The sequence below is a fragment of the Punica granatum genome, chromosome 2 (genome assembly GCF_007655135.1).
Source record: "Punica granatum isolate Tunisia-2019 chromosome 2, ASM765513v2, whole genome shotgun sequence".
In the NCBI taxonomy this organism is placed as follows: domain Eukaryota; kingdom Viridiplantae; phylum Streptophyta; class Magnoliopsida; order Myrtales; family Lythraceae; genus Punica; species Punica granatum.
The window spans coordinates 7093040-7107162 of NC_045128.1; the positions used below are offsets into that span (position 1 = coordinate 7093040).

At 39.9% G+C, this 14123-nt stretch overlaps 2 protein-coding genes across 2 annotated transcripts; both read left to right on the forward strand.

The window, feature by feature from the left end:
• The first annotated feature begins 864 nt into the window (after nucleotides 1-864).
• Nucleotides 865-4587, forward strand: LOC116196362 (CBL-interacting serine/threonine-protein kinase 21-like). Its single transcript, XM_031526040.1, has 14 exons — nucleotides 865-1406; nucleotides 1726-1788; nucleotides 1894-1965; nucleotides 2066-2173; nucleotides 2287-2358; nucleotides 2445-2498; nucleotides 2712-2837; nucleotides 2941-3030; nucleotides 3104-3229; nucleotides 3332-3439; nucleotides 3527-3643; nucleotides 3733-3798; nucleotides 3884-3958; nucleotides 4053-4587. Exons 1-14 carry the CDS (start codon nucleotides 1242-1244, stop codon nucleotides 4119-4121), a joined length of 1311 nt encoding a protein of 436 aa, XP_031381900.1. The 5' UTR covers nucleotides 865-1241; the 3' UTR covers nucleotides 4122-4587.
• Nucleotides 4588-4843: 256 nt separating this feature from the next.
• On the forward strand, nucleotides 4844-8333 carry LOC116196363. The gene is made up of 5 exons (XM_031526041.1): nucleotides 4844-5085; nucleotides 5174-5267; nucleotides 5720-5969; nucleotides 7469-7597; nucleotides 7786-8333. The coding sequence occupies exons 1-5, from the start codon at nucleotides 4997-4999 to the stop codon at nucleotides 7905-7907; spliced, it is 684 nt and encodes a 227-aa protein (XP_031381901.1). The 5' UTR covers nucleotides 4844-4996; the 3' UTR covers nucleotides 7908-8333.
• Nucleotides 8334-14123: the final 5790 nt, after the last annotated feature.

Genomic DNA, 14123 nt, shown 5'->3' on the forward strand with positions numbered 1-14123 from the left:
ATATCGAGGAGGATCAAATCTTGTATTCCAGCGCCTTCATCCTCAATACAAATGATATTCACACAAACAAGCAAGACCATTACATGTCGACCCCTTTCTCAATTAAAGAAAATTCCCCTCACATGGCTAATTAAATTTGACACCAACGCAATCCTATATCCACTTGGAAAAGCCCTGCCGACTTTTACAACCGACTCATCGGATCACCGATGACCATTGTCCATGCAATCCCATGTTGTCACATAGGACGATGACATCTGGGCCGGCTCAATTCCGTGTGGCAGTCATCCATTGGGCAGCTGCCAATCGCGTGCTGGTTTAGGAAGAAGAATGATTTGACTTTTCTTTTGGCCACGTTTTACATCATCAATCAATGCCATAGACAAAGATAAATTATCTCCACCGAAAGAAAAAAAGATAATCAATTACAATAACGCATGGATAAATAACATATAAAGGCCTATAGTCAGAAGTATAGTAGATAACAATACAGTAAGGATAACAATAATAACAACGAATATTAATAAACATGGTCCGGTGGTTATATGACACAACTTTCTTGGTGATGATTCAAATTTGAGGCACTGTGACACTTCATGAGATTAAAATCATACCATGCACATGGTCTGTGTGCCGGATTTAAGTGTTTCGTGGGTTTGCAGAGTGTTTACATGGATTAACTGGGATTAATGGCGCCGATCATTCATAGGCCCCAATTAGGGAAAAAAAAAAACAATAATAATGACAAGAAAGACACCTTCCATTCAAAACACGTCCCTTACTCTGTGTCATGGCTTCAAACCAACTGGTCATCCTCCATTCCATGCAAGGGACAACCGTTAGACTTCTTCCAAACCTTCCATGAAAAAAGAAGACCACATGATCAAAACAAAAACATTAATAATAAAAAAAATATTGGACTGATATAACCTCTCTTTTTCTCTTTCAAGGGGCCAAGAGGAAGAAGAAGAAATATCAAAGGTGGGAATCGGAGGGAGAGAGAGAGAGAGAACAATCACGCAGTAACATTCTTATGGCCGCAGCTGCGACGAAGAAGCTGCACGAGTTGAGCCTCGGCCCGGATTCCGTCTTCTTATATCCCTTCTTCTTTGGCCTTGACTCGAATCGCTCTGATTATAAGGAACATCTCCAAGGCGTCTAAAACTTCTCGTAATCCACAACGAGGACACCCGTAACGACAACAACAACGAAGGACAAGTCGTTAGCTTTTGAGGTTTCCGATGGGGCACCGAAGCAACAACATAGGGAAGTACCAGTTCCTTCGGACGATCGGTGGCGGCACGTTTGCTAAGGTGAAGCTGGCCGTGGACAGCACAAACAACCAGTATGTCGCGATTAAGGTCATTGATAAGCACATGGTCATGCAGAGCAATCTCAAAAGCCAGGTCCGGTGACTAATTGAATCACACTCCGTATCTTCGTTTTCACAGCTTCGTGTGTTTCTTTCTGTTTGCTTGATGATTTTTTTCCAGTTTTCCATGCTTCTGGGAAACGACGACGGGCAGCCACAATTGAGCTCTAGTTTCATGGAAAACTTTCCTTGTTTCTGGAAGTACGATAATGAATGAATAGGAAACTTACATTGAGCTGAGCTTGTGCGAAGAATTCGGAAAACGAAAACAATGCTTTTCTGCAGTGGCAGAGTTTGTTCTTTGGGATTTCTTTTATGTTTGGGAAGTGAAAAACGACGGAACTGCATTTCAGGTGCAACGAGAGATTAAGACAATGAGGCTTCTGCATCATCCGAACATCATTCGGATACACGAGGTAACTAATAAGCTCATATGCAACTGCTTCCGACAAATTCGGGAACTCAAGAAGGCTTAATCGTATACTGTTTTCCTAAGTTTGAACCTATTTATATGGCTGCAGGTTATCGGAACAAAAACGAAGATTTACATAGTTATGGACTATGTGTCGGGAGGGCAGCTGACGGACAAGCTGGTAAAAACTTCAGGCTCGGTCGTCCCAGAAAGGAGAACTTGAATTCTGTTTTTGATAATTTCTTGCACATGTCATAATCCTTAGCTCATTTGATGATCAGTCTTATGAGAAGAAACTGAACGAATATGAGGCAAGGAAGCTGTTCCAGCAATTGGTTGATGCAGTGGATCATTGCCATAACAAAGGAGTCTATCATAGAGACCTTAAGGTAGGTTGCAACCGACTTTCTTCGATCGGTTTCATTAACTAATTCTCTTCATGGAGTTAAAAAGCAAACGAATAGTAACCGGTTTCTTTTCGTGTTTTTGGGTTCTTTTGCAGCCCGAAAACTTGCTTTTGGATAACAAGGGGAACGTCAAGGTCTCGGATTTTGGACTAAGTGCTTTGCGGAAGGTATTTGCAGGCTTGTGACACACTCGTTGTAGTTTCCGAATCATCTTTACTATGAAATCTGTCTAATAGTTGAATCATTTTAACAGCGAGGAGAACTGCTGTCGACGGCTTGTGGCTCCCCATGCTATGTTGCACCTGAGGTAAGAGTAGTACTCTTTCCTCGGTATGAACTTTTGAAACACCACTGAAGTTACGGCAATTCAGTTGTTCGGGAAAATGTTTGGAGAGAAAATAGAGCTGTAAACTATTGGGGGGATGAATCATGTAATTATGTCGGACAAGATTAGTTTGTCGAAGAACAAAGTTTAGTTTTATCAATCAAGTACTGATGATTTGGCCTTTTGTATGAACAGCTACTGACCAACAGAGGATACGACGGGGCAGCAGCAGATATCTGGTCTTGCGGGGTAATCCTGTTCGAGATGCTTTCTGGCACTTTACCTTTCGATGATCGCAACCTCATCAACTTATACAAGAAGGTAACCTTCTAATGTTCATCCGTCGAGCTGAAGGTGTAACTTTCCATGGCACGTAAAGGAAACAGATTACTAAGTAAACTGTTTGCTTTATTTCTGAATGCAGATCTACAAGGCAGAATACAAATTCCCGACATGGTTCACAGAGAGTCAGAAGCGCATAATATCGAGAATTCTTGACCCAAATCCTAAAACGGTATGTGTCATATTGATTTCATTTGTACGCTTAATCTATGAGACAGAGTAACATGTGAGCTCTTGATTTGCAGAGGATAACAGCTCCGGAGATCGGCGAGGATGCTTGGTTTCAGATCGATTATGAGCCTGCTTACGGCTATGAGTGTGACGGGAAAGACTGTGCCGATGAAGTTCGTGACGCTTTTGAGTCAGTCGAGGTGAAATATATCAGCAAAATCCGGACTTTACATAGATAAAATAGAAAGTCATGAAGAAGGAAGCGGTCCAACTATGACTGAATATAAATCAATTTTGAACAGGAAGCAGAAGCAGAGCAGAGCATCCCTAAGTCGTCGAGTTTCATCAATGCGTTCCAATTGATTGCGATGTCCCACGACCTCGACTTGTCTGGCCTATTCGAAGAGCAGGCAAGTCCTCTGCAAGTAACTGAGGTTTGAAATTCCAAAGTACGTCTTAAGTTTCAACTTATTCACGGGTTTGATTTCTGCTGGCAGGACGAAGTCAAGGAGAAAGTTATGCTCGTCTCAGACAACACACTCGGTGACACCATGACGAAGATCCAAACAGCAGCAGCAGACGTGAACCTGTCGGTTGATCGTTGTAACAACAAGGTGCGTGAAACCTTGCAAAATACTATATAATTTCTTGGTCTCCTTAAGCTATTATCCTCTTACCGATCAACTTTCTGCATAAATTCCAGTTGAAGATGCACCCGTCTCTGAAAATGACCAGGTGTTCTCGATCGTATTTCAGCTTATCGGCAGAGGTAAAAAGATCTACCAGCAATCACTGAAATTTTTAAAAGCGTGTATTGGAGACTTAAATCTCACGATATCTTTTGACAATATCAGGTGATTGAAGTTGCTCCGTTGCACTGTGTGATAGAAATATCCAAATCTGCAGGGGAGCTAGGCGAGTATAAAGAGGTATCTGAGGATTTTTAATATATCGAACTCCCTTTTATACGCTGATCACGAGTCTGGGAATCTAGTCGGCTGACAATATACCTTCACGAATCAGTTCTGCAGGAGCTTATCGAACCTACTGAAGGACGACTCAGGTGTTGCATCGCCAGCGCAAGAGTGTTAAAAGCATTTGAACCGTATATGCTTCTGAAGTGTCTCCCCATTGAGATTCTTCAGCAGACGATAGTGATAATGATGATAAGTTCACCGAAGTAAACAGGATCAAGAACTTCAAAGTTACAGACCAATAGAAGGAGTAAGCCGAACTCCGAGATGTTTCAACTTATTTACCAGCCTGCACTATGAAGATCGCGGCGGTTAAGTCACGAAAACCAGTCCGATTGTTTTCCTTTTTCACTTGTTATTTGGTGTGTGAAAATTTACTTCTCTTTTCGCATTTCTGTAAAGGCAAGGAAATACAGAAACTCCGTTTTATTGCTCGAGTGAGAAAGAGAGGATAATTATCTTAAGTTGGTTTGTTGTACTTGTGGACATTCCATGTTGAATTGAAGATACGGTATGCCGAGGTTGTAAATACGAGCAGTTTTGTCATAAGCTTCGGCGGCAAGTCTAAACATGAAATTTTTTTATCGACGGTACCATTAACACATTCTTTGTATGTACCATAAAATCTATTGATCGAATGAGCATTGCCTCTACTTCTACGGATTTAATAACTCTTCCGGTGATCCAACCCCGTAACCGTAACCATCATCGGGTTTCAGGAAGTGATTTCTCGGGGAACCGTAACGAACGGAAATCGGACTGCCACGGCATCTTCCGTCATCTACGCTTTCAATTTTTAGGGAAAAACCCCAAAACTTTCGTAATTTTGAAAATAAACCCAAACTTCAAAATTGTGAGTTTCGTGAAAAAATTTCAAAAATGGCGCCATCGGTAATTTCAGAAGGCTGCGGCGGAAATGGTGCCATGAACAGAAGCAAGAGAAGCAGAGAAGAAGCAGAGCGTTCCTGAAGGCTTCGGATTCTCAATACAGAGATGAAATCCGATGATCGGGGGATCAGATTCAGGGCGTTCGGGCAGCGATCGATCGTCTCGTCGTCGGAGTCCTCTCCATCTTCCGCCCTGTAAGAGTAACCCTACTTCATCTTCCGATTTCTGAGCTAATTTTCTGGTTCGGGTCACAAATTGTTGGTTTTTTGGTTCGTGAATTAGGGCAAAGGGTTCCGGTGGCAGCTCACGGATTTCGTTGTCGGCGTTCCTCAATCGGAAACTGCCGAAGACTTCTGTGCCTGCTGGGACGGTTCAGGTGCTTGCTTCTGATAATTCTGTTTGCTTGCTGAGAATGTTCAAGCAAAAAAAGGATGAACCTTTAGGGGAAGTTCGATACTTTTTGAGTCCACACTGAGCTAGCTAACCCATTCGACGATATGTTTATTCCCGAATCTCGAAATCCTGTCTCTGTGCAGGTTGTACTGATTTGTTGGGTCTGAGAATGATAGCAGACCTCTCTTCCCATGGATTAGAGAATATAGCAGAGTGATATGGAGTAGTAGAATTCATATGGTAGAATAATTTCAATTGCATCTGCTATCATGGAAATAAAAGCATGATCTATTGGCCTCCTCTTTCGGGTTTTACCTAGTCAGGAATCTGATCGAGTTACATTTTTTATTTTTTCATTTTTTCCTCACTGCGATGAGTAGTGCAAGTTCAGTCGCAAGTTCATGTTTTTTAATGAGAGGTTCTGTTTTTTGACAGACCAAGTCAAGGCCCTTCTCAACACTAGTGGAACCAAGAGGTCGTGTTTTGCCCCAAGACGAGCAGGGTGGGGATAAGGATGGAGTGAACAAAGAGAAGCGGAGTATTGATAAAGTAATCTTCCAGCAGTTCAAGCTTAGCGATAAAGAAAAGGAAGATTGTGCAGTTTCGTGTAGGTTGGACGAAGGTGGAAATTTCCAAGTTGAAGAGGAAGTGCAGGAGTCAAGGAAGCGGAAAAATCCTTTTCAAGGTGGGCTTTTGTCCTAACACTATTTGTTGTGCTATATCGCTTTTTCCTGGTGGGTCATCATAACAACCAAGTGAGTTAATCCGAAATTGCAGTTTCTTAGACAGGGGTTCTGTCAATAATGTAATTAAAGCTTCAAGCATAAACAGTTAGCAGATAATGGAATATGAAGTCATTGCTATTTCCCATTCAAATAAGCTGAAACTGGGATGTCATGTCAGTTGTTTGAAGTTATTTTAAGTGGATGAAGTTGTAGACAATCCTTGACGTCTTCAACTATAATGACCATACTTGCTGCTAGTTGTTTGTGTTAATAAGTAGAGCATTTTGACCATTGCAAAATATTAAAAATTCTCAATTGAGAAACTTTAAGTTCTCACTGAAGGGCCTAAATGCTTTCTTTTCCTGGATCAGTTGAAGGTTCTTTTTCCCTCCTCTATCTCCATTTTGTTCATTAATTAGGATTTTGTAAATGGCATTTGGCGGTCTTAGTGCTAGTCCTTATCGAAGTTTGTTGGGCAGGAAATTATAGATGTGCTCTTTATTCTGTCAACTATGCGGGAAACAAGGTAATGAGTTGGGTGGAATTTGATAGAGCATTGCATCAGCAAGTAATGAGCGTGAATTTATTGCGTGCTAAATAGTAGAATAACGGGATATGCCCACTAATTTCAGATGTTTGCATTCTACATCTTACTTGTCCGTCTTATAGCTTATGAAGAAGGTGTTTTTATAGGCCTAAAAATTATGCTATAATTACAAAAGATAAGCTTTGTGGATTATATGTCTATAACTCATTTTAGTAATTGATGAGTCATACACCGGATATATATGGATACTCAGTTATACGTAGATACTTATTTGTTATACAGCTGAAATGGCAAGCCTTTAGTGAGTTATGGGAATCCTCTTGCCTGTCTCCTTCAAGAGTAAATAAGCATCTCAAGAAGATGAAGCATATAGGCTTGATTTACAGACGTTTCGGGTATAAGAAATTTACCTGCTGATTCAGTAGCATCAGATGATTGGTCTATATATGTGCACGATACCGTGTCAAGTTTATTTTAAAAATGTTTCTATTCTCTTGTTATTAATCAGATTTTGGCTCTGCCATGCAATTATATGTACTGCTTACATGTTCCTGCACTACCATTTTGGAGTAATTGGATTTTTAATTAATCTGTTTGGTGAGCAACTCCTAGCAATCTTCCTCTTTGATAGTACTGTGAGAAACTTCAAAACCTGAGTCTGATTCTCATATTTATGCCATATCGAATGTAAAGGCATAAAGCAAATTCTTTGAGTTCTCCCCGGAGATCTCCAGAACCTTGCCCTCACATTACGAACAAACCATTAGCATCAGCTAATCATCAAATTAAAACCTTCCGTTTCAATTACAAAGATATTAATACTTATTCCACTCGTTTTTCATTGCTTCAGCAATCCATTGTTCTCTATTAATATTATAGTCTTTGTTCCACTCGCTAACAAACTGTGGTCAGTTGAGCTGCAAGGTGGACATCATTCCGGTAAGCATGTCGTCATTCTAGGAAAGGGCCCAGAGCCAAAGCCAAGAGGAAGGACAGAAAGCTTCATTAGAAACACGAAGCCAAGGACCGAATATAATCATTGTAAGTATGCAGAAAACTGTATTCATCTAAACGTTGTTCTGGATGTCTCTGTGCTTTCACCGAATTCTGCCATTGCTAACATACATTTTGATGAACTTAAGTGAAGCTCGTTGCATATGAAAGGATTGAGTTATGGTTGGTTTATCTGTCCCTTTTGATCATTGTTATTGTTATTTCTCTGATGGCAGATGAAAACGGCAGTGGCTTTTGGGACTCAAGCATGCTGGGCATTGACAATGATGAAGTAGGGTTCAGTGAGATATGGGAAGGCGTGGGCTCCACGACCTTGGGCGGAATTGAATGGCACTAATATTGAGGGATTCTATCCTGAACTTGGCCTTTGTAGATTGGTAGATCATAGCTCTAGTCTTTATGGGAGTCGAGTGCGTTCGTCGATATCCAGACATAATCCGATATCTCTTGATCAGGTCTCGGCAAGATGGCTCGTCTGTACATTTTGAGTCTAGCCTAGATTGTTCTGAAGTGAAGCCATCTGTAATATGGTCCTGCTAAACCTCTAACTTGTGTCGCCTAAACCGTTTGATATCAGACGATTCTGATAATGATATCGAATTAAGCGTTGAAAGGAATACTTTCTTTGGGTCACGTGCTCGCTGCTGCGGCTTCTGATTATGTACAAATTTATTACGGGACTACAGGATATGGCCGAGAGATTTGTGGGATTTCCATGTATCATATTGTATTTATTATGAGCCTTATTAGTCATTGTATTTTAGGGAACAATGTAACTTTACCTTTTTCTTTCTTTTACTTGGCCTATATGTATCATACAGTATAGTAACTACAATTAAAAGGGCCTATCGCGATATTTTTTGGGACTTTAGGGGACCCATACAAGCGTCGCCAAAAGTCTCGCGACGTTTACGATAGGCGTCGCCAAAGGCCAATCTATGCCGACCCATAATAGTAGTCGTCACAACCCCTAGTTAGCAGAGGACCACCTAGGGCGATGTTTGTATGGGTAGCCCTAGACTTGGCTATGACGACGTTTGGTAAATGCCGGGCATGGACTACCTATGCTAACGTCGGCCTCAAGAAACCTACGCTGATGTTTAGTAGGCGTTGCCTAACATCAACATGGGACGACCCATGTTTGTGTTGATCTAGAATCACCTTAATGGAGCAACCCGATGCTCAAATGGTGGGTTTTTTGTCAGCAAGCTGTCCGCCTGTTAATGTGCTTAAAAAAAAAAGAAGCCATCGCCAGTCCACCGTCAACAAGCTGATCGCTTGTTGACCGTGCCTGGCCATGATTTTTGTTAGCCTATGAACAAGCTAATAGCTTGCTATTAGGTTCAACCGAAAAAAAAAAAAAGGGCTTGCTATTAGGATACTCTCGAGATTTATTTTAATCAAATCTAAATAATTAATACAAGTATGCATGTAAACTCAAGAATTACATCACATAATTGTGTCAAAGATTACTATTCCACCATAATTACCAAATCTAATGTTACAATTCCCGACCAAACTAGGCCAATGTCACAAGATCAATAACACCGGAAATATTATCAATAACAATCCCAACAACTTGAAAATTCGTCATACTCATACAACATGGCCTTATATATGCCCCCTTGTATGATAAGCTTGAGCAACTTCGCCTCTACTGCATTCTTTCGAACCGCAACCTCCTCTTGCATTTGTCTTTGTAGAGCTACTTGTTCTTCTCTAAATTGTTCTTCTCGACGTGCTAGAGCTTTCTCTAAATTGTCCTCCAATAGAACAACGTTCGATCAATTAAGCAAAGGAACAATTCAAGGTGAAACCTCAAAATTCAATGCATAGGAAGAGAGAGGGGAAAAAGAGAGAATCGAAAGGGTGTTCAAGCAGACGGATTCAACAAACATGAAATTTTTCTCCAATTACCACCACCAACGTTTGTAATCAACCAAACAAGACCTAATTTTATTGCACTGAAACACTAGCAAGACTTTCTTTGTGCAAACCTCGCAAAATCAACTCTTCATGTATTGCAGAAAATAAAGCCCGTGAGTTATTACATAATTCTCATAGGTAGCAGCCTTTGATTTCACAATTTTATCCACTTCATTCTAACTCTAAGCGAACAAATCGATCAAATTTAATTTTCAAATGATAAACACTGAATCGATAGTTTCCCTCAAACATTAGGTTGGAACCCATTGACCAAAATTAGACACCAAATGCGACATTTTGGTTCATTGAGAAAATGAGGCAAATTAATGGCAAGAACATGGCTTGCTCAAATGAATTTTGGTCCCCTATAGAATCCGTCAAGAAAAGATTGAGCATAGGCATAGCGGCCTTACCCGGGTTGCCTTCTCATCTTGAAGCTTTCACTAGCGAACCCGATCATGACTTGGCCCTTAACATTAGCATCCTTCACGTACATCTCAAAGTAGTAAATCAGCCGCTTGATGGGAGCAGGCCTGTTCGCTTACACAGCCCCGACATCGTGGCCGCGTAGGTTCTCGCTGGTGTACTTGACGAAGAGCTTGTCGGTGGAGATGACGAGAAAGCCATCGGAGCTGTTGATCGTGTTCAGCTCAGTGGAAGCTTCCTCCTCCTCGGCCTCGACCATAGTGGAGGAAGCCACAGCGGAGCAGAGCCTCACCTGGTCAATTTCTCTATGAGGAATTGATAGAGGGGACAGTGAGAGAGCCAGATGAAGAAAAGAACATTTTTAATTTGACTTTTAAAATTTGGCTGGGCGGCAGTGAGAAAGGGGGAACTTTCTCGTCTGGCATTTTAAATTTTTTAAAAGAACTCAAGACTTTGGGCGACGTTTTTATGGGTCGCCCAAGACTTGTTAACAAGCTGCCAATAAGCTATTAGATTAGTGACTGTTGAAAACTTTGATCAATTCGCACATTATCAACTAGGTGGCAACAAACTTACAGACATTAAACTTGGTGAAACGAATCCCTCTCACCCAATGGCAACTACTTCCCCACCCAACGTAAGACTATATATGTTTGCTATATATATGATTTCATTTGACCAATGTCTACTACTAATAGTACAACAAATGAATTTGAGTTTAATTTATAACATACATAAATAAAGTGAGAGAGGGAAAGTATAATCAAGTATGGGCGCTCCAACCGAAAAAAAAAAGCACATAAAGTTACCATTGCATATCATCTTTTAAACGAGCTTCTAATCTTTTAAGCGAGATTTATATACAAATCTCTTGAGGAATTGATCTGCATCCAATCTTATCTAAACATGGCTACTCCACATACTTGTACAAACCTCATGAGATTTGTATACAAACCTCTCAAGGAATTAATGTCAACCCAATCACATCTAAACATGGTTACACAAAAATCACCGTAATAGTCCAAATCGATCATACTTGCATAACATCTGTAATATGGTTTGCCATCGGCAAGAACCATCACATGACAATTTTGAGCTTTACGAGTCCTATCCTGGCTTATGGTATGGAAGTGGAAATCATTTATAATCAAAGCACCAAAAGTAGATATCGCATCATTCGGTTCTTGCACAAGAGTAATTACTTCACAATTTACTTAGTCGGCAGCCGAACGACCTTTGGCACTCCATCCCAAGAGGTTAGCATATGCTAAGAAATTGTTATTAGTCCAAAAGAGGGAAGCTCGTAAAGTGAAACTCGTAGACATAGAGGCATCAAAAGCTTCAACTCCAACCTGTAATTGTTTCACCCCTCAATCAACAGCTGTAAGTACATGTCAAAATCATTACCCGGTCTTGATCTCTCGCCATGGGTAACCATTGATAATATGATAGACGACGATTTGATGCAAACCCATGGTATTAGGTTGTAGGGAATGAGAATAACCGGTCACATACTATGTTTGGTGCTCATAGTCTTGAACGGATTGAATCCATCACTCGCTAAACCCAACTGAATATTTCGAAGATTAGTGGCAAAGTTCGAATACCTTTCATCGAAAGCTTTCCAAGCTCTGATGATCTTCTTGGCTTGGTAATGGGAGGTCGGGAGGTTTACTCCGCTTGGATATTAATCATTTAGCTAGTCCAGTAGAATAGTGAAAGATTTTGTGGACCACTTATGAAGTGATTTAATAAGGAAGAAACGGAGGAGTAAATGAAATGGTCGAGCAAAACATCATAGTCATTTAATGGAGTTTTTGTTATAGATGTTGTACCTTGAGTCGTCTTAGTAGATTGAATTTCACGATTGTTATCACCTACAACTCCATGTTCAAGCTCGGTATTATTGTTCATTCCAAGGGCATCCGTAATGAGTTCTCATACATGCAATTGATCGTGTGCAACTGCTTCAGTCATTAGTGAACTTCTTGAAGGCTGCCTTGTTTGAATGAACAGCCTCTCAATTGATTCTTCATGGAAAACCCAATGCTTGTTATCTTGTAAAAAGTTGTGGTCAAGAATATGATTATATGCAATATCCGATGGATGGATAGACACTTTGTTGCATCGACGACACGAACAATAAATCTTCCCATTAAGTGTAGAGTTCTCAACCTTGAATGCAATAAATCTATGGAGATGGTCATAAACGGCCATGTAAACCTTGGATGATCGATCCAACTTTTATCCATATAATTATTTATGGAAACAATATATAAACATGTGAAACATTTGATTGCAAATTTAATATGCTTTTTGCATACACTGCAAGTATAAGCATATACACTCTTCTGACGAGTTTTCAAAGTGGGAGAGAATGAGAGACAATGCTTATTGGCAATTTCATCATTAATCTATCAATTGCGTGCTTAAATGAATCGAATTCCTGACCGTTCAGTTCTAGCTCGACATATAATGAATTATCGTCTTTCAACAAGCTGATATATTGTTGATAGTAGGCTCGACAAAAAAATTGGTTTTGGACGACCCACAAAAACGTCATCATAAATATGAAGGGACGACGTTACGGCATGGGTTGGCAAAGGGTTAACTTGTTGCAACTTTTCCACAAACATCGGCATCAGAGGACCTTTTGCTGACTCTTTTTCCCCAACTTTATGGTATGGATCGTTTAAAGCGTGTTTTAGGTGATGTTTATATATGGTCGTCCCAAGCCCATTTTTTCGTGACTATTGTGGCTGACGTTTATATGGATTGTCTAAAGCACGTTTCTTGCAACGTTTACTTATGGGTCGCCCTAGACTCCACCACATTAAACTTTTAGCAACGTTTATTTATGGATCGCCCTAAAAAAGTCTCCCTAAGCCGTTTTTATTGTAGTGAGTCAATGAATCTATGAGTCTTTAAGCTGTTCCATTCTTGACTTAACAAAATTCGGATCAAATTTGCAGCTGAATACATAAAGCTCGCAGATATTATATACTCAATTAATCCAATGTATGAGATGAGAAGTTCCAGATAAGGTCGTTTTTTTCATTGATAGTGGTCGTGCTGGAAGATAACGGCCATACATACCGGACAGAATGGCCGTTTTATTTTTTATGCATAAATAAAACAGACCACATAGCAAAATCATCTGTCATCTGTTCTGTTGAGTGAAAAATGGAAATGAATAAATAAATAAATGAAAAGTTGAGTAAAATAAAAGGGGCAAATAGAGAAGTCTCTGCCAGAACATGGCCACTTGCTCCTTGTTCAGTCATGGCATTTTCTCACCATTGATATGTCTCTTTGCTATGCTGTTCAATGCCCAGTCATGGCTTTCCTTTTCTTCTCTTTGGAAGTAGTAAGAATTTATTCTCTCTTAATCGCGAGTACAAATTTTAAGGAAATGGCTCAAGACAATGGAAATTACAAGAACAAAAAAATATCAGAGGAATCATTGAAGCAACTACATACGAATGAAAGATTCATGGGAAAACATTACAGCAGATATGCACAGTTGCTCAGCCATGGCATTTTAAAGTTTGTTGCTAATTCTTGCATAATTATCCTAATGCCTTACATTAATAAGCTGCCAGAAGCATGTCAATTTTCTCGAAGGTGGCTTCTTCAAATTCAAGTTCTTAATATTGGAATATTAAATATAATAAACTGGTGAATTTGTCAGATATGACACTTGCCAATCTCAACCACACACATTTTTTAGGCTTATTATATATAAGAACGGATTTGTGTAGTCTATAAATATATATATAGTATGTGGCCCGAACCTTCTTTTTCTATTTCCCCTTTGGTTACAAGGGAAATTCTGCGGCCATGGGACTGGTGAGAACTAGCTCCTATAAAGTCTATTGTTTTCAGGTTGAGTATCATTACAGTAGATCCTCTATCTCAATAGTTGGAAGTAATAATCTGAGCTTTCTATCCTATCTAACTTTTTGCATATATGTTTACACGTTTATCAAGTTTGTATTTTACCGTAGTCACTTCATGGGTACATCTACTAGATCTATCTAGTCATGCCAAAATTTGATAACTCTCACACCAATGGGAGCAACCAAATCAATGAAGAGAAACAATCAAAAGGCATGTGTATTGCACCAACGTAGTGGCAAATAACCACTTGACATATGAAAATTTGGTCCAAATCTAATTGATGACAAAAGGCCCCAAAGAA

Coding starts and splice junctions, on each gene's coding strand:
- LOC116196362 (XM_031526040.1), top strand. CDS start 1,242: ATGGGGCACCGAAGCAACAACATAGGGAAGTACCAGTTCCTTCGGACG. Junction 1,407..1,725: donor AGAGCAATCTCAAAAGCCAG/GTCCGGTGACTA, acceptor ACTGCATTTCAG/GTGCAACGAGAGATTAAGAC. Junction 1,966..2,065: donor GGCAGCTGACGGACAAGCTG/GTAAAAACTTCA, acceptor TTTGATGATCAG/TCTTATGAGAAGAAACTGAA.
- LOC116196363 (XM_031526041.1), top strand. CDS start 4,997: ATGAAATCCGATGATCGGGGGATCAGATTCAGGGCGTTCGGGCAGCGA. Junction 5,086..5,173: donor TCCTCTCCATCTTCCGCCCT/GTAAGAGTAACC, acceptor TTCGTGAATTAG/GGCAAAGGGTTCCGGTGGCA. Junction 5,268..5,719: donor TGCCTGCTGGGACGGTTCAG/GTGCTTGCTTCT, acceptor GTTTTTTGACAG/ACCAAGTCAAGGCCCTTCTC.